Source organism: Bombina bombina, chromosome 2, assembly GCF_027579735.1.
Source record: "Bombina bombina isolate aBomBom1 chromosome 2, aBomBom1.pri, whole genome shotgun sequence".
Taxonomy (NCBI): Eukaryota; Metazoa; Chordata; class Amphibia; order Anura; family Bombinatoridae; genus Bombina; species Bombina bombina.
The window spans coordinates 557,135,683-557,161,705 of record NC_069500.1 but is presented as its reverse complement, the minus strand read 5'-3'; the positions used below and the strand labels follow the sequence as shown (position 1 = coordinate 557,161,705).

At 37.2% G+C, this 26,023-nt stretch overlaps 1 protein-coding gene across 1 annotated transcript in view; it reads right to left on the bottom strand.

The window, feature by feature from the left end:
- The window catches only part of PTCH1 (patched 1), a 154,275-nt gene extending 129,150 nt beyond the window's left edge, over nt 1-25,125 (bottom strand). The window contains exons 1-2 of the mRNA XM_053702419.1: nt 24,245-25,125; nt 18,654-18,846 (exon numbers count right to left, since the gene is read on the bottom strand). Of these exons, the coding sequence (XP_053558394.1) occupies nt 18,654-18,846; nt 24,245-24,433 (382 nt within the window). The 5' untranslated portion in view covers nt 24,434-25,125. The remainder of the gene's footprint in view (nt 1-18,653; nt 18,847-24,244) is intronic.
- Nucleotides 25,126-26,023: the final 898 nt, after the last annotated feature.

Sequence of the window (26,023 nt, the reverse complement as noted above, 5' to 3'; positions counted from 1 at the left end):
CAGGAACAATGCATGAAATTGGTTGTAGAAGGTAACCTTGCTGTACAAAAATCTTTTTAAGCAAACCCTCTAATTTCTTATCCATAGGATCTTTGAAAGCACAACTATCTTCGATAGGAATAGTAGTGCGTTTGTTTAGAGTAGAAACCGCCCCCTCGACCTTGGGGACTGTCTGCCATAAGTCCTTTCTGGGGTCGACTATAGGAAATAATTTCTTAAATATAGGGGGGGGAACAAAGGGTATGCCGGGCCTTTCCCACTCTTTATTTACTATGTCCGCCACCCGCTTGGGTATAGGAAAAGCGTCGGGGGGCACCGGAACCTCTAGGAACTTGTCCATCTTACATAATTTCTCTGGAATGACCAAATTGTCACAATCATCCAGAGTAGATAACACCTCCTTAAGCAGTGCGCGGAGATGTTCTAATTTAAATTTAAATGTCACAACATCAGGTTCAGCTTGATGAGAAATTTTTCCTGAATCTGAAATTTCTCCATCAGACAAAACCTCCCTCATGGCCCCTTGAGATTGGTGTGAGGGTATGTCAGAACAGTTATCATCAGCGTCCTCTTGCTCTTCAGTGTTTAAAACAGAGCAATTGCGCTTTCTCTGATAAGTAGGCATTTTGGATAAAAGATTTGCTATGGAGTTATCCATTACAGCCATTAATTGTTGCATGGTAATAAGTATTGGCGCACTAGATGTACTAGGGGCCTCCTGTGTGGGCATAACTGGTGTAGACACAGTAGGGGATGATGTAGTATCATGTTTACTCCCCTCATTTGAGGAATCATCTTGGGCAATATCATTATCTGTGGCATTACTGTCCTTACTTTGTTTGGACACTATGGCACAATTATCACATAAATTTAAATGGGGAGACACATTGGCTTTCATACATATAGAACATAGCTTATCTGATGGTACAGACATGTTAAACAGGCTTAAACTTGTCAACAAAGCACAAAAAACGTTTTAAAATAAAACCGTTACTGTCACTTTAAATTTCAAACTGAAAACACTTTATTACTGAATATGTGAAAAAGTATGAAGGAATTGTTCAAAATTCACCAAAATTTCACCACAGTGTCTTAAAGCATTAAAAGTATTGCACACCAAATTTCAGAGCTTTAACCCTTAAATTAACGGAACCGGAGCCGTTTTTACATTTAACCCCTATACAGTCCCAGAATGAGGCTCTGTCTATAACTAGAAAGGCCCCCATCTGAAAAAGGTGTCCAACACAGTGCCTGCCGTTTTTCTAAACGTTCCCCAAGATTATAATACCAATAATTAGTTAGAATCTGCATAATATGCCTAGTAAAGCAATTGTTTTAGCCCAGAAAAATGTCTACCAGTTTTTAAGCCCTTTTTGAAGCCCTTTATTCTTTTATGTTTAACTAAGAAAATGGCTTACCCGTCCCCATGAGGGGAAATGACAGCCTTCCAGCATTACATGGTCTTGTTAGAAATATGGCTAGTCATACCTTAAGCAGAAAAGACTGCTAACTGTTTCCCCCAACTGAAGTTACTTCATCTCAACAGTCCTGTGTGGAAACAGCAATCGATTTTAGTTACTGTCTGCTAAAAATCATCTTCCTCATACAAACAGAAATCTTCATCCTTTTCTGTTTCAGAGTAAATAGTACATACCAGCACTATTTTAAAATAACAAACACTTGATAGAAGAATAAAACTACAAAAAACTCTTAACCATCTCCGTGGAGATGTTGCCTGTGCAACGGCAAAGAGAATGACTGGGGTGGGCGGAGCCTAGGAGGGATCATGTGACCAGCTTTGCTGGGACTCTTTGCCATTTCCTGTTGGGGAAGAGAATATCCCACAAGTAAGGATGACGCCGTGGACCGGACACACCAATGTTGGAGAAAAAACATATACTCCCGCAATTTGAAATCGTGGCAATTTAAAATCGCAAATAATCGCATCATGCGATTAATCATGCAGCCCTAGTTTGATGTAAACACAAAAGAAGCTTTGACTAATCCTGAGAACTTTTGCATAAGGTAAACAGTTATATGCAAGCAAAGTACAATATGCTGTCATATCAGAGAAGAGGTCAGCAAATTATTCCTGTAAACCACATCGAAAATATTTTAGGCTGAGTGGGCCATGAGGCAAAAACCGAGGATAATAAAGGGACAGTATACCATAGTCATCTAAAAGGCTTACTTTTGATTAAGCTGCAAATAGCCTCTTGCACACTTTCTCTATAATGCAGCAGGAACGGTTACAAAGTTGTTTTCAAATGAATATTGTGTTTGGACACTTTGAAATGCCAACTGATGACATTAGCACTCTGCTGAATAGCATTGACAGTCTGTTGAATCTAACTAGTGAGTCTTTTGTAACTAGTAAACCTTTAATGCAGCCCAGATCATGATGTCATCAGTGGGTGGAGCTTGGCAGCTATTTCAAAATGGCCAGAAATAATAATATTCATTTTAAAATCACTGTTTTACCGTTCATGCTACATGGTTAGGGTTGCCACCTCGGCCATGTTTTCCTGGACACTTATGAGTTACACATGCTGCAGGGAGGAACATGAATAATGCTGTCCAGGATCACTATTTTTTTGCTGTCCAGCAGCACAATGCATGTTTCCCTCTGAACACCCTGCAGCATGTGTAACTCATAAGTGTCCAGGAAAACATGGCCGAGGTGGCAACCCTATACATGGTATAGAAAGTGGTGCAGGAGGCTATTTGCAGCTTAAAGGGACATTATACACTCATTTTTTCTTTGCATAAATGTTTTGTAGATGATCTATTTATATAGCCCATAAAGTTTTTGTTTTAAAATAAATGTATAGTTTTGCTTATTTTTAAATAACATTGCTCTGATTTTCAGACTCCTAACCAAGCCCCAAAGTTTTATTTGAATACTGTCAGCTACCTTCTCCAGCTTGCTCCTGTTTGTGTAAAGGGTCTTTTCATATGCAAAAGAAGGGGGAGGGGGGAGTGTCTTATTTCCCACTTGCAGTGGGCTTTCCAGCTACCTTTTCAACAGAGCCAAACTGACAGCTTCTAAGTAAGTTTTTAAACCATTTTATACTGGATTTTTATATCAGTATCTGTGCATCTTATTCTTTATAGTAGTGTCTATTACATGCAGTTATATGAAAATGAGTGTATACTGTCCCTTTAAGGTAAGGCTTAACAATGACTAAGGTGTAGACTGTCCCTTTAATTAGGTAGGTACTTACTGACAAGATGGGACTGCACTGGTAATAAACACTACCGAGTTATAACAATTAATTATATTTGAGAGGTAACTCAAGGCTGCAGGGTACAAAATGTGGTCAGGTAAATGTAACAGTAACTCAGCACTGAAGAGGGAACTCAAAACTCAGAACCCCCCCCCCAAAAAAAACAACAACAAACAAACAAACAGTTCACAGCCTGATATGGGTGGAACATGTCTTAAAGGGATACTGAAACCATTTCTTTCATGATTCAGATAGAGCTTCAGCAAGCGCTACCCAGGTGCTGAATCAAAGATGGGCCAGCTTGTAAGCTTACATTCCTGCTTTTTCAAATAAAGATACTTACAGAAGGAATAAAAATTGATAATAGGAGTAAATTAGAAAGTTGCTTAAAGGGACATGAAACCCCCAAAAAAATAATTTCATGATTTAGGTAGAACATAAAATATTAAACATTTTTCCAGTTAACTATTATCAGATTTGCTTCATTCTCATAGTATAATATGTTGAAGGAGCAGCAATGCACTACTGATTTCTAACTGAACACATGGGTGAGCCAATAACAATTAGGCATATAAATGAACCTAGGTTCTTTGCTGCTCCTGAGCTTTGCTAGATAAACCTTTCAGCAAAGGATAACACAAGAAGAAAGCAAATTAAATAATAGAAGTAAATTGAAATGTGGTTTAAAATGGTATGCTCTGTCTAAATCATAAATGTCTAATTATGACGTCACTGTCCCTTTAAAATTACAAGCTCTATCTAAATCATAAAAGAAAAAATGTGGGTTCAGTATCCCTTTAAGGTTATCTAAAAATGGCACCAGTTTGTAGAGCAGTACGTTCCAACCATAGGTGACCAGCTAGGAACTGCAGATTTTGTCAAGAATCTATATAGGGCAACAGTCCCACAAGCCTTACCTCTCTCACTGTGCAGACCTGAGATCAAAGAACAAAGGGACACCTCATAGAGTAACCGCTCTATAGATAACAATCAATATGATGATAAGAAGCACACTCACAGTTTAGTGTTGCACTTTAAGTGAAAAATGTGCTGGCAGAGCAGGCTGACACTCGCATTGGTCAGCTCACTGACGTTGCGTGATTGCAGCTCTGACCGCGGGTCTCGACCTCCTCAGTCGGTCCTCAAACCAAACTATGTGTGCAACCGGAACTGTGAAGCCGTCACAGGGCTCAAACACACTCTGAAGGTGTCAGCAAAGTGGGATAAGCATATATCCAATCCACGATTAAAATAAATAAAAATTGTGAGTGTAATTCTTATTATATTGATTGTTGTCTATAGAGTGGTTACACTATGAGACACCCCTTGCTTTTTTCTCACATTCTCAGACTGACTACGCTGGTGGTAAAAGTTGAGATGCCTCTGCTACATACAAACTTAGTGCAACAGTCATTTTGACTAAACAAGTTTTATCACACAGTATCATATTGTTCAAACTGTATCTTATTACTTATATTGTACATTTATTTATTATATCACTCAGCACTGTTTTGTTACACTGTTAATGATAGGGTATCATTATAATATGGTTTGTGCGCTTCCTAGGGATAGCGATAAGAGATACCCGATCTTCTCACAATATGTGGCCCAGCAGGAACCGCAGTTCTTGGGTAACAATCTTCTATGCAAAACCTACTCTCTCCCTGCACCTCACATGCTAGCGCTTTCTGCTGAGACTGGAACTCAGAAGCACAGTGTGACCCACTCTGCTTACCCTTACCATGATATTGATGGGCAGCACATTGCCAATTACAATGAAGCTTGACAATATTATGCCAATTACCATGAAGTTATCCCATATTTAGGGCCTTAAATTTAGCAGGCTGGATAAAAACAAGGGGTGGGCTGAATTTGACCCAGGGGTCATAGTTTGCCGACCCCTGTATTTAAAAGGGACAGTCTACTCCAAAATTGTTATTTTTTAAAAAGATAGCTAAGCCCTTTATTACCCATTCCCCAGTTTTGCATAACCAACACGGTCTTTTATATTAATATACTTTTTACCTCTGTGATTACCTTGCATCTAAGCCTCCTCAGACTGCCCCTTATTTCAGTCTTTTTGACAGAGCCAATCAGATGCATAAATAATTCCACAAGAGTGAGCACAATGTTATCCATATAACACACATGAACTAATGCTGTCTAGCTGTGAACAACTCACCAAATGAACGGAGATAAGGAGGTGTCCATCAAGGGCTTAGAAATTAGCATACAAGTCTACCTAGGTTTAGCTTTCAACAAAGAATACCAAGAAAAGAAAGCAAATTTGATTATAAAAGTAAATTGGAAAGTTGTTTAAAATTGCATGCCTTTTAAAAAGTGACACTCAAGTCAAAATAAACTTTTATGATTGAGAAAGAGTATCAGTTTTAAAGGCACTTTCCAATTTACTTCCATTATCAAATGTTTATTATTTTATTATTTTTATTATTATACTTTATTTATTAAGCGCCAACATATTCTGCAGCGCTGTCCATGGATATAATTCATTTAAATAAAACAATACAAGACTTGTAAGATACAGGACAAAATTTACAAACACATACAGGAGGGATTGAGGTCCCTATTCCTGTGGGAACTTACAATCTAGAAGGGTAGGAGGTTGAGAAACAGGAGGTGAGGACTGCAAGATTGAGAAGGATGCTAATACAGAGTTAGATGAGTAAAATGTTAGGTAAGTGAAATTAATTTATTATTGAGTTGGGTGGTAGGCTTCTCTGAACAGAAAAGTCTTCAGGGAGCATTTAAAGGACAAAAGATTAGGGCAAAACCTGACAGCACGAGGGAGAGTGTTCCAGAGGGTAAGTGCTGCACGAGAGGAAGTCCTGCAGTCTAGCATGAGAGGAGGTGATAGTTGCGGATGCAAGGAGCAGGTCATTGTGGGATCTTAGTGGACGGGCTGGAGTATACTTGTGTATTAGAGAGAATAGCTAGAGGGGAGCGGCGTTGGTGAGAGTTTTGTATGTAAGGGTGAGAATTTTGAATTTAATTCTGCTGTGAATGGGGAGCAAATGAAGGGATTCACAGAGAGGTGCAGCAGATACAGATCGACAGGAAAGGTGGATCAGCCTGGCAGAGGCATTTAGGATGGATTGAAGGGGGGAGAGGCGGGAAAGAGGAAGGCGAGTAGGTTATTGCAGTAGTCAAGTCGGGAGATAACAAGGGAGTGGATTATTTGCTTTGTGGTGTCAGCGCTCAGAAAAGGGCGAATTTTGGAAATATTTCGTAGATTGCGGCAGGATGAAAAAAGCGATTGGATATGGGGGACGAAGTATAGGTTTGAGTCAAGTGTGACTCAGAGGGAGCGGACTTGGGGCGATGGGGAAATGGTGATGCCGTCAACAGGGATGGAGAAGTCAGAAGTCGGCGTAGAGCTTGAGGTTGGGATAAGTATACGTATACTAGTCTGTGATTAGCTGATGTCTGTCACATGATACTGGGGGCCGGAAAATGGGAGAGAAAAATAAATTTGCCAAAATAAAAATGTACTTTTGAAATTCAGAGTAAGTGTTTTTGCATTGTCTTTTGATTATGTAGTTGTTAATTATGCAATTCTACTGCATTCAGTGGTCCTTCAAGCATTTCCTTATTGCACTTTTAAGTCTCTAAACTGCATCTTCATACTGGGTGCCACCATTTTGGAGTTTAAGTATTCTTGCACAGTGTGACTGAAGCAGTGCACATAAACAGATCTGTGATATTATTGTCTTCTTGACCAGCATTACTTAGCACTTCATTGCACAATACAGAGTAGGAGCTGTACCTTTTTGCAGTGGCTGCATTTCTCTCTACTACTAATGCATTTTTTGTATTTATTATGTAACTTTTAAACTGTGTTAAAAAACCCCCACAAAATTGGAAATCCTAAGTGAAAGGTACAGCTGTCAAAAAGCCAAACGTGCACTGCTTATGTTACAGGATGCAACAATACGAGCACTACAAGATGGCAGCACCCAGTGTAAAGATGCAGAGATTTACCAACTGGCTTCTGTAATGGGAGAATGGCTAAAAGACAGCTGCAGGTACAGTAGGAAAACACTCACATGGTGAGTAATAACCAATCTACTGGGCTGTACTCAGGAGTTTAATGTCCCTTTAAATCAGTCTCTTGCTGTTCTTTCCACAGCTGATGCCTTTTTCCCCACCAATACACTAGACTTCAATGTTGCATAAGCAGAAATGAACAAATGTGTTAACGTGCACCTCTAAAATAGGATATACTAGGCCTGGACATCTACAAATCTGGGTATTAATTTAACCAATAAAATGTCCTAGAATTTTGTCTGGAAAGCAGTTATCGCCAATCCTCTTTGTTTTTCTGTGTGCAGCAGCAGATAGAAAGAAATGAACCTAACTTCTGGCTTCAATACCTCATATGCTAAGCTGACAAACACCTTACACTGCTCATGAGAGACCATACCCCTTGACCCACAATGATAAGGAAACAATTTGTGAAATCATCTCTTTTGGTCCAGTTAATGAAATCAGTGCTGTCCGGTGTTCTAAGTAATCAAAAAGGTACAGGTCTTTCTGGAAATCAACCAGTTAAAAACAATGCTACAAGCATGCTACACAACCGTGGTTTAGCCCATTTATTGTACATGTATTTTCCAAAATAATCAAAAGGCATTAAAAGCAGTGTTCTGATTGTTATTGGCAACCAAATGTTACTTTTAAAAGGGTACTGCAAAACACTGCAAAATGTTACACTTTAAATGCTTTTAAAACATTTATTTGTATGCAGACCATTTGTAATGCAGTGCTTAAAGATGATACATGCTATACACAAACGTTTTACGTCTCTAAGTTGTGCACAAGTTTCAAAGTGTGATTTTATATATATATATATATATATATATATATATATATATATATATATATATATATATATATATATATTTATATTTCCTGAGTGGTTGGCATCAAGAATTGTATAAGCCTGGTTGAATACTAAATAACTTTAATGAATTAGTATATATCAACTACCCACCTAATAATCTGAAATATGACCTTCTACTTGATTAGACCAATTATCTTACTCATCATTATAGCTCCATGTCTAATGTATCTTGATTCATCTCTGCTCCATCTCCAGGTTTACCAAATCCTTGCACTTACCCTAAGATCACCACTTCAACATTCTCTCACATTCTGACAATCCTAGACACAAGGCAATGCTCTCCATTCACATTATCTTGTCAGAGAACATCCCATATTCTTCTATTAGTCTGATATACATCAGATATGTATAAAATACTGTAACTTCAATCAGTGTTGCTCTGACCACCATTGCCCTCACCTATAGCAATATTAAGAAAGCACACTCCCATTGTTGCTCTTGTGTTACTGGGAATGTCTGGAATAAACTATTAAACTGCCATTCATAGTTAACTTTCTTCATTGGAGTTTCATGCTAAAAACCTCATAGAAGTCTATACTCAATCACTCCACATATAATTGTAGCCACCAATCAGAATGCGCTACCCAGGTGCTGAAACAAAAATGGGCCGGCTCCTAAACTTTCATTCCTGCTTTTTCAAATAAAAAGATACCGAAAGAACGAAGAAAATAAAAAGTAAAATTAGAAAGTTTCTTAAAACTGCATGCTCTATCTGAATCATGAACAAAATAAAATGGGTTTCATATCCCTTTAACATACAAGTTGACTTCATGCTTTGCTTAGTTGCACTTGTAATTGAGGAGGAAATGTGTCCTAGAGCAGGGTTTTCGAACCACGAGTTGGGACCCATTACTGGGTCGCAACACCATGTTTACTGGGTCGCGACTTGTGTGTTTGTTGTAGAAGAGTGTGTGTGTGGTGTGTTTTGTATGAGAGTGCATGTGTGTTATTACCTTTTACAACACTTTTAAGTTTGACTAATCAGGAATAAAGTTTGCACATATTTTAGTCACTTTGCCAAAAATCACAGCTTTTTTGCATAATATTTCAGAAATTTTAAGACCAAGCCTAAAAATAGGCTTGCAAAAGTATGTGGTATCATGGCACTGGGACTTTTTCCCTTTACAACATGTTTTATGGATCCTGATTCATAAAATCTAACTCAGCACCTCTAAACTAAAAAAAAAACAATCTTTTTCATTCATTATCTCTTAAAACATGCAATAAGTACAAAGAACATAAAAAAACTCCCTCAAACAAGACTATCTTTGCAATTACTACTTTGCCTTGAGGTTTTAGAACTGTTGTCAACTTGTAAAAGTAAACAGACACTATGGGCTTGATTTATCAATCTACGGCAGACAGGGACATACATATGCACCCCTGTCCGCCGCAGCTCGCCTCTGGCAGACTGAATTCCCCTGGCGGAATTTAACATTGCACGCAATCGCTATTTTGCACTTGCATGCAATGCCACCCCCTACCCGCACACAGCCAATCACTCGCGGGCAGGAGCTGTCAATCTCCCTGGTCATACGAGACTCTCCACCTAAGAGGAAGAGAAGAGGCTAGGAAACAGCGGTCTCATGACTGCTGCTTCATAAATACGGACTGCAGGTTCTCTTGTGAGAACCTGCAGTAGAAGGAAGGAGAAGGCAGGCAAAGCCTTTGATAAATTGACCCCTATGTATTCAGCAATTTGAAATCTGGCTACCCATTCCAACCACTAGGACAGATTTGATAATAAAAAAACAACAACAAATCACATTTGATAATGGACATAACTTGAAAAACCTTTTAAAACTGCATGCTGTATTGAATCATGAAACTTTATTTTGACATTTTTGTCCCTTTAAGGCATGATAAATAATACATCAGTATTCAAAACTGGTACTATTGTTGGTTCATAAAAACATTTGAACTACACGTTTATTTACTTTGTGCATTATGGTAACGGGTATTTGAATATTATCTTTAACCCTTTGCTGCTAAGCCTAATTTCAGGCCAGTGCTGAGCCAATTTTGAGCTTTTTTGCTACCTACATTTAAACCCTATGGTAAATCAAATTTCAGTGAATGACCCACACAAATAATATATATATATATATATATATATATATATATATATATATATATATATATATATATATATATATATAATTTAATAGAAGGCCCAGCTGATTCACAATATGACATTATTATAATTATATTTCATGGCATGTGAGATAGCAGTGAAAAAATTTAAACAATAATAATAATAAATTATTTATATATATATATATATATATATATATATATATATATATATATATACACACATACATATACACACACACTGTACATACAGTATATAAATAATTGTTTCTTAGATTTTAGAAGTACTGTAATACTGAGAATAGCCAAATGACCACTGCTGTGATCTCCTTGCTAAATTGTCATCATGGGTAGCTACATGTGAAATAGGGGCCTATACAAGCTTTTGGGGGTTATAACATAGAGAGGCCCCATAGTTCAGTACAGAAATAAAAGCACTTTTTCTCTTACAATCCACAAGCCCCATAGTTGACTATCCCTGGCTTAGATAATTAGTCTTGCAAGTGAGCTGTATTTATTACAAATCTCACATAGACTACCCAGTGCTGCTTATATTTTATTATTTAGAAATAGTCCAAAGCATACAGTTGTGTTCACATAGTAACTCCAGCTGTTCAATCTCCATTTCTCAAATCCACCAGGCCGCACCAGACTTAAAAAAAAGTCTTATCAGTAAGTGTAGCTTATCTTAATCATTTCAGATAAGGTAATTTAGTTTCCCTGATAACATAGGCAGTACCACTACAAGGAAGCATTCACATATAATGACACATGTAAACCAAAAAACAAAAGTTTTAAAACATGCATTTTTGTAAAATGTGTATTGTAGCCAAAGTTCTAGAGTCACCATTCCAAAACTTGTGCTGTTCTATAGTCCAGGGCTTGACAAATTACAGGAGCATGCAAGCTATGTCTCTGTATTTATATACACACCCTTAGCAGGATCTTAAAGTTAAAAAAAAAGTGTTTAACGCCTCAACAGTCTTGCTGAGCCCTAAAAATATAAATTGGTATCCCACTGAAAATTGCAAAGACTCAAAATGCTGATACCCCATAAAAGAAAAGTAAAACAGCACTGCAGTGCAATCTACACATATATACTTATTTATTTCCCTGCTTTTGCTGTGAAATAAGCCTACTTGTTGTGCACATTCTATAAATGGCCACAGCAGAAGAAATAAATAATCAACAGGGTTTTCAAGAGGTGTAACCCTGGGCTGTCCTTGATTTGCAAAATCTTAAATATTGTACTAACATAACCACTATTTAAATCTTTTAAAAAAAACATATTTATTTTGTATGCCTTTTGTTTGCATAAATAATACAGATTTAATGTTTATTTACCTTGTGATCATAAATCATTCTTTTGATACACCCCCGTCTAAATGTAATTTACAAATTAGATGAAAGTAGGTGAAAATTGAAATCACAGAAAATTACACTTTGTGGGATTCTCTTATAATTCTGATCCAAAAAAAAATAAAAAATACTTACAACAATTAGTAAATCATAATGTACTGTGATAAATGGCTACACCAACAACTGCTTGTATCAGTTCTCTAAGCTCTTGACTCACCTACTAGCAAGACTCAAATGCGCCATTCTCATTCTAATTATCAATGCTTAAAAAAAGCCCCGGTTTTTCAACACCTAGTGTCTCCCCCACAATACTGCACTATGCTATAAATTCCTCACAGTCTCAACCATCTGTGAAAAGCCTCCCTTCCATGTATATTCTCTATGAAGAGTAAATACCAACATGTCATTGAAAAACCATCTTCTCACCTTCTCTCCCTTCAATAAAACAAACTTTTATTGACTTGCACGCCCTAAAACATTTTCACCTAGTTTGACCTAATGAACCCTGACCTTGTTTGCACTCCTGGCCAGTTGCCCCATTTAAAAAAAAAAATAAGCCTACAACCATCTCCTGCATCCATCATGAATACATTTTTTTTGTTTAAAACTCCTCAAGTAAAAGTATTTTTAGTGGAGCTGTACACAAAAATAAACATTCACAGTCTACTCTAATTGCAAACTTACAACACTGTTCACTAGTTAATGTGCATCACTAAGTTTGAGTTGTAGAAACTGTTAAGTGAGAACCTTACTAAGCAGTTTCTACAACTCAAACTTAGTGATGCACATTAACTAGTGAAAGTTGTAGTAAGTTTGCAATTAGAGTAAACTGTAAATGTGTTCCTGGAAATTGTTTTCAAATGTTGATAACTATGATACTTATATTCAAATCTGACCAACTAAACCAGTTGGTCAGATTTGAATATAAGTATCATAGTTGTCAACATTTTAAAACATTTTCCAGGAACACTTTGCAGTAGAGCCACACCCATTTACAGTTTGCATAGCTTGGCCCACTCATGCCCCCAAACAAAGCACCCTAGTTTATATAGATGTTACACAACCTGAAATTGGACTATGATATTACCTTGATATGTTTGTCCTGCTGACTACTATGCTGGGGCTGCTGGAATGGAAAACAATATATGTAGATATACTGAGAATTTGTTTTTTACTTTTGCTAAACACAATTTTTTCACAAGTATGTGACATTTTATGAGGTAAATAGTCATTTTTCTGTTTGCTTAAGTGTGGGCCGTAGGTTAATAGATCCAGAAACGCCCCAGTAAACTTTGATTTTTTTATTTTTTTTTATGTTCTCTGAATTCCAGTCCCATCACATGAAGAGCCTGATATTTTAAGCCCCTGCAGCAAAGCCTTGGTGTATTAATGGGGGAAATAGCACATGTTGCAAACTTTGCAACACTACTGAAATTCACAGTTTGTCTCCTACCCTCCCTGGTATTATATATCACATGGCTTCCACTTACCTGACACCTGTCTACACACTTCAACATATCACAGATCAAGTTTCAGAGCGAAACATACATATAGTAAGCAATGAGTAATAGTAGCGTAACATTGAAAGCCACATCTACCTTAGTGTTGGGGGTACTATACTGGGGAACGGGCCAGTTGGCAACTATGGAGTATATGATGCCTGGGCGCTTTTGTGGAGTGCTTGACATATGCAATAGCAACTTATTATTGAACAGATCAGGGTCTAGCTAATCATGGGAATCAGAACTAATAGAATTTTACATTTGTTTATTTTGTTTTATTCTGCATCTCTATGCAAAACCCTCTCCCTGGCTACCAACTATTTTTTTAGCTGACCCCTATAATTTTCTGCATGGCTCTTAAGTTTGATATCAATTTGTCAAGCCCTGGTACTTATGAAAATGGCATCATTTTGGTATACCACTGGCCTAGAATATTATGTTATTGGAAGATGGTGTAGAAACATCTATTAGAAACCCATTTTACTGCTAAAGTTGGAAATTTTCAACACCAACCACTTCATGTCACTTTACTAAAGTCATATTATTTTTATAAGTCTTAAAGGGACACTGAACCCAAATATTTTCTCTTTCATGATTCAGATAGAGTATTACATTTTTATCAACTTTCTAATTTACTCCTATTATCAAATTTTCTTCGCTATCTTTATTTTAAAAGCAGGAATGTAAAATCTTAGCAACCAGCCCATTTTAGGTTCAGCACCATGGATAGCGCTTGCTTATTTGAGGCTTACATTTACTCACCAATAAGCAAGCATAACCCAGGTTCTCAACCAAAAATGGGCCGGCTCCTATGCATCACATTCCTGCTTTAATAAATAAAGATAGCAAGAGAACGAAGAAAAAGTGATAATAGGAGTGAATTCGAAAGTTGCTTAAAATTGCATGTTCTATCCGAATCATGAAAGAAAAAAAAAAAATAGGTTTACTGTCCCTTTAAACAAATCTGAAATAATACTGCTACAAAAACACATGTTGCTCACTGCAATGATCATTTTCATTGATTAAAAGGAGAGAGGTGAAAAGAGAAGTAGAAAGTAAACGATGTGCAATTTATTGCACTTCTTTAAAAAAGGGACATGAAACCTAAAAAGATTATTTTAAGATTCAGCTAAAGAATACAATTTTTTTTAAAAAAACTTTCCAATTTACTTCTATTATCTAATTTGCTTTGTTCTCTTTGTAACATTTGTGGAAAAGCAGGTGCTGAGAGCTAACTGCTAATTGGTGGCTGGATAAATATACCTCATTAGCTTACTGTTGTTTTCATCTAGCTCCCAGTAAAGGATACCAAGAGAATGAAGCAAAACTGATAATAGAAGTAAATTGGAAAGTTGTTTAAAATGCTATGCTCTATCTGAATAATGAAATAAAAATGTTGGGTTTCATAACCCTTTAATGCAGCTTTCAATACACTAAGAGAAACCAAAACTCTGAATACTTTCCACTTTTATCAACAAAACTGTGCCATCACATTTTGATTGGGCCATAAAAAAGGCACAATTGGGTTTGTCTTGCGTCAGGTGGCCTTATCAAGTGTTAATTATTTCATCTATTTTACCCTCTAGAATACCATAGGGTACAGTGCAATACGAAAGAGGCCACTCAACTTTTGCAAGGGACTAATTGAGCATAATTACTGCACATAATGAAGGAGCCACGAAGTTAAACAGTTATAGTCTCTAAGCACTATGTTTCAGTCACAATTTTGCAAAACAAAACTTAAAGGGACACTCGGGTCAAATTACATTTTCGTGATTCAGATACAGCATGTAATTTTAAACAACTTTCCAATTTACTTCCATTAAAAAGGTGCACATTCTATGCATTTGTGATTGGCTGATTGCTATCACATGGTACAAGAGGAGTGGAAATATACATAATTTTGAAATTTGTTAGAAAAAAAAAAATCTACTACTCATTTGAAATTCAGAGTAAATGCTATTGTATTGTCTTGTTATCTTGCATTTGTTGAGTATGCAAATCTACTGTGTTTACTGGTCCTTTTATTTTAAAGGGACAGTCAAGTCCCAAAAAAACTTTCATGATTTAAATAGGGCATGTAATTTTAAACAACTTCCTAATTTACTTTCATCACCAATTTTGCTTTGTTCTTTTGGTATTATTAGTTGAAAGATAAACCTAGGACGTTCATATGCTAATTTCTTAGACCTTGAAGACTACCTCTAATCTGAATGCATTTTGACCACTTGAAGGCATTAGTTCATGTGTTTCATATAGATAACATTTAGTTCATGCACGTGAAGTGACCTAGGAGTGAGCACTGATTGGCTAAAATGCAAGTCTGTCAAAAAAACTGAAATAAGGGGGCAGTCAGCAGTAGCTTAGATACAAGGTAATCACAGAGGTAAAAAGTGTATTATTATAACTGTGTTGGTTATGCAAAACTGGGGAATGGGTAATAAATGGATTATCTTTCTTTTTAAACAACAAAAATTCTGGTCTTGACTGTCCCTTTAAATGAGTATTGAACATTGCTATTCAAATATTATTCCTTATATAAACCATCTGTACAAATGGTGAAACACGTATTATAAAAAGGGTTACTTGGACAATTAATTAGGCAGTACAGCTTTACAGGGACATCAAACCAAATTAAACAACTTTTACATTTAGTACTTTTATCTAATTTGTTTTGTTCTCTTGATATCATTTGTTGAAAAGGATAGCTAGGTAGATTCAAAAGCTGCTGATTGGTGGCTACACATAAATGCCTCATGTTATTGGCTCATCCAATGCATTAGTAGGGCATTGCTACATCTTCAACAAAGGATACCAAGAAATAAAGCACATTAAATAATAGAAGTAAATTGGAAAGTTGATTACAATTGTATTCTCTATCTGAATCATGAAATATTTTTTTGGGGGGTTTCATGTCCATTTAAAGGTATGTTCACAAACTAGCCTTAAAGGAACAGTAAACACTTTGTAATTACCCCAGAGGCAGAACTTTTTTTTACTTTCTGCGATGAGATTTTTTTAGTGAAAATTTTTCTGCAGGTCATTTTTAAATAAAATTCAATTTTAAATTAGGCAGTTACAATAAAGAACCAGTTTGATTGTATTGTGTTAGTTAACTGGAGAATAAAGCAATATTTAAAGTTTTTTATAATATAGTGCAGTAGTTGAAAATTGCATTGCAAATTAGGTGCATTGCTCATACGAACGTCTTACATTCAGAAAAAAACAGCTTTGCAGATTGTGAAAGGCTAGGGGACGGGCTTGAAACAATCTCTGAGAGACAGTTAATTAATGCAATACTGCTTGGCAGAGCAGCTGAATATTTGACTGTTCACTTCAAACAGCACTTTGCTCTGTATGATATGTGGTAAGGAAAACTTACACAGTGCAGCCAGAGAACAGTCTAATGTGGAGCAGCGATGAAAAGTTAAATGAACAGTTCCTGCATGTGTCCTGTTCTTTCTGCAGACATGCTGCATTTTCTGCGATGACATCTCAGATCACAGCATGTTCTGCCTTGGGGGTAATTACAACACATTTCTGTTGTGTTGCTATATAATAACATATCAGCTTAATAAGTCTTAATTCAAGGGACATTATACACTAGATTTTTATTTGCATAAATGTTTTGTAGATGATCCATTTATACAGGTTTGTTTTTTTTGTAAAAAAAAATCTCTACTTTTGCTTATTTTTAAATAACATTGCGCTGATTTTTAGACTCCTAACCAAGCCCCAATGTTTTAGGAGAATACTGATGTATACCTACGCTAGCTTGCTCCTGTTTGTGTAAAGAGTCTTTTCATATGCAGATGAAGGGTGGAGAAGGGAGTGTCTGTTTTTACTGGGTGTTCCAGTCAACCTAATTAAAGGTACTAAACCGGGAGCTTCTAAGTAAGTTTTTTAATGGTTTTATACTGGATTTTTAGATCAGCAGCTGTGGATATTATTCTTTATCGTAGTGTCTATTACATGCAGTTATATGAAAATTGGTGTATACTGTCCCTTTAAGTCTTAATATTTTTAAAACAAATTAACATCCTTTTTACTTAGTTATTTTTCAATAGCCAAACTGCACCCACCATTTGCCTTATGTGGTGAAGCCAATCTGGGCTTTAGACAACAAAGCTAGCAACTTTCATAAAAAGTTAGTATAAAGTTATTTGTTTTGCAGTTGTTATCAGTTAAATCTAATAAGGAACAGATATGTAACAGGGTTATAAACTTAAAAGACCACTAAATACAGTAGGGATGCATAATTAACAAGTGCATAATAAAAAGACAATACAATAACACTCTGAATTTCAAATAATATAATAATAATTTGCGATTTATATAGCGCTTTTCTCCCTGTGAGACTCAAAGCACTTTACAATTATACCAACATAAAACATAAAAGTTAGGGTATTTTTAATAGATATTTTTTTTCTGATAAATGTGGCCCCCTTTATCATGTGACAGCCCTCAGCCAATAACAGATTAGTATGCGTATACCTTGTAAACTTGTGCACATGCTCCGTAGGAGCTGGTGCTTCAGAAAGTGTGTATATAAACAGAATGTGCAACATTTGGTAATATAAGTAAATTGGAAAGTCTTTTTAAACTGCCTGCTCTATCTGAATAATGGAAATTTTATTTTGACTTTAGTGTCCCTTTAAGAGGTCAGTAAGGGTGCATTTCAAGGTCCAAGAGTTAGAAATTGCTCTATTTTTCAAAGCTAAATTACATGAAAACGTAGCAGAATAAATGAATGAAAATATACTGCAAAGTTGTTTCATTATGCATACACATTTTATATAAAAATAGCAGTGTTTACTGTCCCTTTAATACTCAAGCCCCTGTAATTCATTGAGCTGCAATTCCCTCTGGCAGCTAATGTGCTAAAAAGGTTGTACACACTTTAAGTAGTATGCAGTTGAAAGAATAATTGCTCTTTTACATTCCCAATAAGAAGCTTCTTTTCCAAACATGTATTTTACCTTAAACAACCAACAAAACAATAATATAAATACATTATTCTATTAAACAAGCCACCTTCCTAGAAACATTAATCTACTTTGTAAACATGCTGTTCCAGTCTGCGCTTTTACTTTTTTCTTACACCCCCACCCTTTCTTTTTTTTATGTTGAGACATATGCTTCATTCTCCCCTCCCCCTAGAAGGAAAACCTGAAATCTGTCCAAAACAGGACCACACACAGGGCGCCTACAGATTGCAATGCACAAGTCTTACAGCTGGGGGCCTACAGGCTCACAAAAAAAACAACTGCTCTATTTTAATACTCGTATACCAGAACATGCATTCTGACTAATGCTTGTTAGCAACAGAGAGATAAAGTATACAGTATATTATAACCTACATAGTATTAATAAACTCCTGTAAATGTGTATCTGCTACGCAATAAGATATTACACTTCTTAGTCATATGCAAGAGATTGTATGAAATTCTAACAGTCACACGAGCGGTACATAAACACGACATGCAGTCACACTTTAGGCTATGTAAAGAATAGGCCAAACCATTGATGAGAAAACAATCTACATCTTACCTTCTACCCAGAGTTCTTCTACATTGGTCTCAAGATTTGCTGCTCTTAATCCCACAGCGAAAGCACCAAAAATTAAGAGACCCACCACTAAAAATTTTCCGCAGTTTTTTTGTATATAACAACCAAGTTTAAATAATAGTCTTTGAAACATTGCTCGGAGCCATAATGGAGCTTTCCTGCCCGTGGCCTTCCCCTGAAAATAAAAATAAAATAAATGAATAAGCATGTTAACATAAAAACGGCAAAACAATAGATTATAATTTGTAAGCATATTGTAAATGGCAAGACTGAGTTTCACAAAAACAAGGCCTCTTAAATTACTATAGAGAACAGCAATTGTAAGAATACAATATCAAATGCAGCCATATCAAAAACCCAAACATTTCTAATAGGAATGTTTTCATTGGATTAATGAACATTTTTGACGTATAATATTATTTGGAATAATGTATTTAATCAGTTATATAATTTTAAACAAACAGACCGTGTTAGGGTACTCTTACAAAAAGTATACAAAATAAAATATACACACAGCAAACACAAAACCAAATATGCTGTTCATGAAGTACTTGGAAACTAAATATACAGGAAAACCTTGACAGGTCTTTGCTTAAAGTGACAGTACACTGTAAAATTGTTTTTATATTAATGTATTTTCAATGACTTGTTATACCAGCTGCAGAGTATAAAATGTATGAGAAATTGCATTCTCAGGTTAATTTGTGTATATGAAGTAGCTGGTTTTGTGCTTTTTAACCACAGCCTATTACAATGGGTTGAGCTTCAGGTAATATCAGATCTGATTATGTTATCACTTTGTGTACACACACTTGCTTCCTTATCTTAGATTTGTCTGGAAAACTAAAGCTCAATACATATAAAGAACAATGGACAATGATAACTTTATTGCTTAACTATCCTGCACCCCACTATGAGTTTAATTTCTTCTGCTGGCTGTGTTTACTTAGGCTATTCAATAGCTGAGACTCCAGTATCAAAACTTCCAGTATAGGTTGGGAAACCACAAGCTAAATAAGCTATTTCAAAGGCCAAAATAGGGATAAAGGAGTTACTTGTAAACAATTTAATACACTCCAGCAGGTAAAATGGATCATAGGGAACAATTTAAATTGGAGATTTTTAGGTGAACTGTCCCTTTAAACAGGAGTTTAACTATAATATCAAATTGCCACTTGCTATTTAGATATGAATTAAAATATAACTAAATCTAGAGATCATAAAACAAATTGTGCAGAAAAAAAAAAAGGAAACCAAATCCACATACTATTAACTTTATGGCACCCAAAGACGTGAATTGATTGCCAGTGGTAAGTTTGGACAACTAGGGGAGAAAACTAATTTATCATAAGACTGTAATCTACTTCTCTAATGCAACAACTATGTAAATATACCAGATGCGATGATTACAAAGAATTTCATTGTACAAATCTGTTTTCTACTCAGAGATCATACCAGGTCATCTTCTCTAGCATGTGATTATCAAACAATCCAGATAAACAATATAATAACTTGCTTTAACTGCAAATTAAGATTTGAGGAGGTAAACTACAAGATGGGTTATAGAAGTGGATAAGAAAACCTGAGTGTCTAGACAGAAGAGAATAAGTAAAGGGTGGCTATATCCATAAACATCCTTCTCATACCTTATACACTGGTATCTATACATGGAGGCCTACCGTCTACAAACAGCAGCATTCTAGCATTGAACAAGCACATCAATGCTATAAGTAGACAGCACATGTGTCAAGTAAAAAACTATGCACATTAGTCATAAATAGCTGCCCTCAATGGCTGCCCATATTAATGACCTGCATTTTACAGCATGTTTGAATAGGCCCTAAGTATAGTATGTTTTCCTCATATTGTATGCCGATATGTTTATGAATTCAGTGCGCAGAGAGAAAATAATGGCTGCATGCCTGTGTTTAGAGGCACATTAAAATATTCCCTAAAAGTAGGAGAGTGGTATCTCAAAAATAAACAAGTGATCATAAACAGAGAGAAAAAATGCCATGGGGCCTATTTAACAAAGGTCTGTCGGACCTGATCCGACAGTTCGGATCATGTCCGACAGACCTCGCTGAATGCGGAGAGCAATACGCTCTCCATATTCAGTATTGTACCAGCAGCTGCTGGTGCAACGCCACCCCCTGCAGATTTGTGGCCAATCGGCCGCCAGCAGGGGGTATCAATCAACCCAATCGTACTCTATCGGGTTGAATTGTGGCGATGTCTGTCTGTCTGCTCTGTTACGGAGCAGCGGTCTTTACAGAGCTTGATAGATATGTCCCCATGTCTTTAAAGGGACATTAAACCGCTGAGTACAACTACAATAGAATAATCACCATGCTATTGGTTTTCCTCCAGTGCCTGCGGCTGTCTTCAGTTATACTCTTATTTAACCCCTTACAAGTATTAGTTAGTGAAGCTCTGCATCTTCACACTGGACGCTGATATTTTGGAGTACTGTGCAAATAAACTGCAAAAATGTAACACTTCTGATCTCTATTAAGTGATCTAACTACAGTGAAAGATACAGCTGTCAAAAAGCAGATCTGTGAAAGTGCACTGCTTCTACCACAGGATGCAACAATACGCGAGTTACAAGATGGAGGCGCCCAGTATAAAATGCAGAGCAGTTTAAAAGATACTGTAATGAGTTAGAATAAGAGAATGGCTTTAAAGAGAGCTGCAGGTACATGAGGGAAAACAATAGCATCGTGAGTAGTATCCATGCTACTGTAGTTGTACCCAGCAGTTTAATGTCCCTTTAAACAATTCAGCTTTGGAAAGATGAAAATGGAATTTGGAACAGAGCAGTTACCGCAACTCACAATATCAGTGAATGGAAGAGAACAGCCAAAAGATCCTTTTGCCTACCTCCTCTGCAAAACTTCACACACAAAAAATAAATAAATGGGGCCTTTTCCTTAGAGGAAATACAGTTAGAAAAGTAAGGGTTACAAAAACACCTATGTTCCAGAGAGGAAAGACTGCTATTGAGCTATCCTTCAATTTACAGATCCTAAATACAGATAGTGGGAGTGGGCTACAAAACAAAAGCTCAAAGTGTCAATTTGTTTACACCTTTTACTCAATAAGCTGCTGGAGGTCTTGAAAAGCTCCAAATAAAATGAGGTGGATGATATCTAGAAAGTATGCAATTTTAACCTCACAAAAAAACTGCTTAGTATGTAGTTATTAAAAAAAAGAAAGAGTGGATGGTGGTATTGGAGAGATAAGTGTGGGATTAAAACAAACATGAGATCACACTACCCCCATGGGAAAGCACTTCGGATAGAGGCTCTCTAGTGCTTTGGGAATACTGATCTGGGTTACAGTGGGCTAAACACATGCCTTTAACTGCCACAGAAGGCTTCAAGGCAGCCCATAGGATAAAAACATCTTGCTAGAAATAAACTGTGTTGTAGAATGTGATTTATTACACTGAGTTTTGTTTTTCTCAGTCCACAATGATCACTCTGGCGGTAGTGACTATGCCTATAGTAAGTACAGTGCATCCCTATGACAAATATAAGGTTAACAAATAGAGTATACAACTGATTCACTAAACAAAACATTTATATTAAAATGTGATATATGTAATGGTATACAATTATATATGCACTGGATACATCCTACACACATTAATAACAAATCCATGTGATGAGTGGTGCACACAGCACAAACTGATGCTCAGGCAATCTCACCATTCAGATAGTGCAGCCTAAAGCGTTGTATACACAATAATGATCAGGGAGCATGAGAAACTCCATTATGCACATGAAAAGTTTTGCAAAAAATGCTCATTAAAGGGTGCAACATGATGACTAGGGTGAGTGGTGACCAATGGCACAGGTTTATTCCTTATCTTTACATAAACCACCTAAGAGCATTAGCTGGACCACTGGATCACAGACTATTATAACGTGATTGCCCCATAGTACAAGTCCCTAGTTGTCCCTTGACAAATGATACACACAAATATGACAAGTGATGCTCAGGACACATAAGGACACTGTAATGAACATAATGGCATCCACAGTTATACGCAGGACACAAGGACATACACAGTGATATACACATAATGACAGTTATACACAGGACACATAAGGACATACACACTGATACATACATATAGAGAAAACACAAAGACCTGCGCAGTACACAGATTAAAGCACATAATGACAGACAGTTATATACACATAACATAAGGACATACACGGTACACAAAGTGATGCACACATAATACCACACAGTTATACACATAAGGACATACACAGTACACAAAGTGATGCACACACAATGCCACACAGTTATACACATAAGGACATACACAGTACACAAAGTGATGCACACACAATGCCACACAGTTATACACATAAGGACATACACAGTACACAAAGTGATGCACACACAATGCCACACAGTTATACACATAAGGACATACACAGTACACAAAGTGATGCACACACAATGCCACACAGTTATACACATAAGGACATACACAGTACACAAAGTGATGCACATAACAGAACATAGTTATACAGACTGAGGATACATAAGGACATACACAGTACACAAAGTGATGCACATAACAGAACATAGTTATACAGACTGAGGATACATAAGGACATACACAGTACACAAAGTGATGCACATAACAGAACATAGTTATACAGACTGAGGATACATAAGGACATACACAGTACACAAAGTGATGCACATAACAGAACATAGTTATACAGACTGAGGATACATAAGGACATACACAGTACACAAAGTGATGCACATAACAGAACATAGTTATACAGACTGAGGATACATAAGGACATACACAGTACACAAAGTGATGCACACACAATACCACAGTTGTACACATAAGGACATACACAGTACACAAAGTGATGCACACACAATACCACAGTTATACACATAAGGACATACACAGTACACAAAGTGATGCACATAATGACACATAACGTTATACACGATACATAAGGACATACACTGTATACACAGTTATTCACATAATGACATGAAGTTATACACAGATCACACATAACGTTATACACGATACATAAGGACATACACTGTATACACAGTTATTCACACCATGACATGAGATACACAGATCACACATAACGTTATACACGATACATAAGGACATACACTGTATACACAGTTATTCACATCATGACATGAAGTTATACACAGATCACACATAACGTTATACACGATACATAAGGACATACACTGTATACACAGTTATTCACATCATGACATGAAGTTATACACAGATCACACATAACGTTATACACGATACATAAGGACATACACTGTATACACAGTTATTCACATCATGACATGAAGTTATACACAGATCACACATAACGTTATACACGATACATAAGGACATACACTGTATACACAGTTATTCACATCATGACATGGAGTTATACACAGATCACACATAACGTTATACACGATACATAAGGACATACACTGTATACACAGTTATTCACACCATGACATGAGATACACAGATCACACAGTGATGCACACTTTACCTCAGAGATATTCTGCAGAGCGAAAGCCGCGTCGCAGTAGCTCGGCCGCTGTAGATAGTCCAGATCAGGCGGCGCCACTACTCTGCAGTGCGGGTCCCCCCGGCTCCTTCCCCTCCTGTGGGTTACCCTTGGCCGGGCATATGGCTCCCCGCTGCCCTCCGACTCAGTCGCATAAGCAGCCGAAGCCATATTGTGGCAGGGCTGTGGCCGCTGCTTGTCCTGCACTCACGGAGACCCCCGAGTCTTAGCTGGTGCAAGAAGGCGAGGATCAGGCACGGGCTTCCCAGTCTCTCTGCTGGCTCTTCATGCTGCACCGGGCAACGAAGATGAGGACGGCGGCTGGTCAAGCTTAGCGCCTTCCATCCCCACATTTCGCGATCCGGAGGTCTCTACAACTTCCCACATTCAGAAAGTGTCTTGAACGTGTTTTGTTTATGTGTGAGAGCTGGCGAAAAAGGGGGGAGCGACTGGCAAACCCCTACTATGGCTCACACCATAGGTCCTGGCTGCACACACTACCCACTAGGTATTTGTATCAAAACAATGCACAACAATCCTGGCTTCTGTAAATGCAAAATCCCCCTGGTCACAATACAATTCAAGATGCAAAACGTGGATTTTCCTCTGAAGCAAATGAAGCTTTGCAATCCTTCTGGTGCTGCCCTGTGCTGCACACGACCGGCCACATAAAAGAGGCGATGGACGAGGAGGATTGCTGGTGGCTTCTTCTGTTCCCTAGCTGGGTATTCTCCGCTGGGAGGCAGTCCCTTGTACTATCTGGATTCCAATGGGAAGGCACCCACACACACAAAACGTCCTTATCCGTGACTCCAGGGGCCCTGAGAGACTGCCTGTGTGTGCTCTCTTTCTCCCTCGCTCAATAGATGAGAAGGGGGGTGGGAGGGGAAAATAGAAAAAAAAATCCTCACTCTCTCCATTTGGAGAAAGAGGAAAGGAGGAGAATGGACCATAAAGAAACGCCCACTGGGCTGTCAGATGGCTGGGGTTGCATGGATCCTATTGGATAGGAGAGGCCAGAAATTACTCACAAACATGACTATTATTAGCTGCTTAGCAACAGCTCACCAAAGTAGAGAGACCACCCAGGCAGGCAAAAGCCTTGTGTGTGCTTCTCCCAGAGTCCCAGCTTCAGGGGGAGCCTTAAAGAGATCCAACCCTTTCTCTCTTGCATGCAATCCAACCATTAGCTTCCTCTCTTGTTCTGCTGTCTCTCTATCCCTTTTTTACTTTTCTAAAAAGAAATATCCCATTACAATTTCTCCCATTATCGTTCTTTAATTTAACCCTTGGCTGCTAGACAAGGCTTGCCACCCTCTCTGGCAATGGCAGCCAAGGTGTTACGGATTCACAGTAACATATATAGTGTTCTGCTCTGAGAAACCCAGCAGAATAATGTTAAAAAACAAAACAAAGGTCCTTTAAAGAGAAGCCTTTGGGCCCCAAGCTGAAACAAATGCTGGGAGGTCCAAGTTAAATTCCCAGGCTTGCACAAATAATGACAGAGTTGTTTTGGAAGAACATCTAGGAAGTGCCAGTTTTTTTTTTTTTTTTTTTTTTTTTTTTGGTTTAACATTCTTGTTTAAAAAGAGGAAAAAACTTTTATTGTTTCACCTTTTCCAAAGTCAAAGTTAATAAAAACATATTTTTGATCTGCTTAAGCAATGTGCTGCAGCCTTCTCTAGAAGCTAAGGTAATAAATATAAAATAAGGCATATTTAAGGCCCACGGCAAGATATGGGTTAACAAGTCACTTCACGC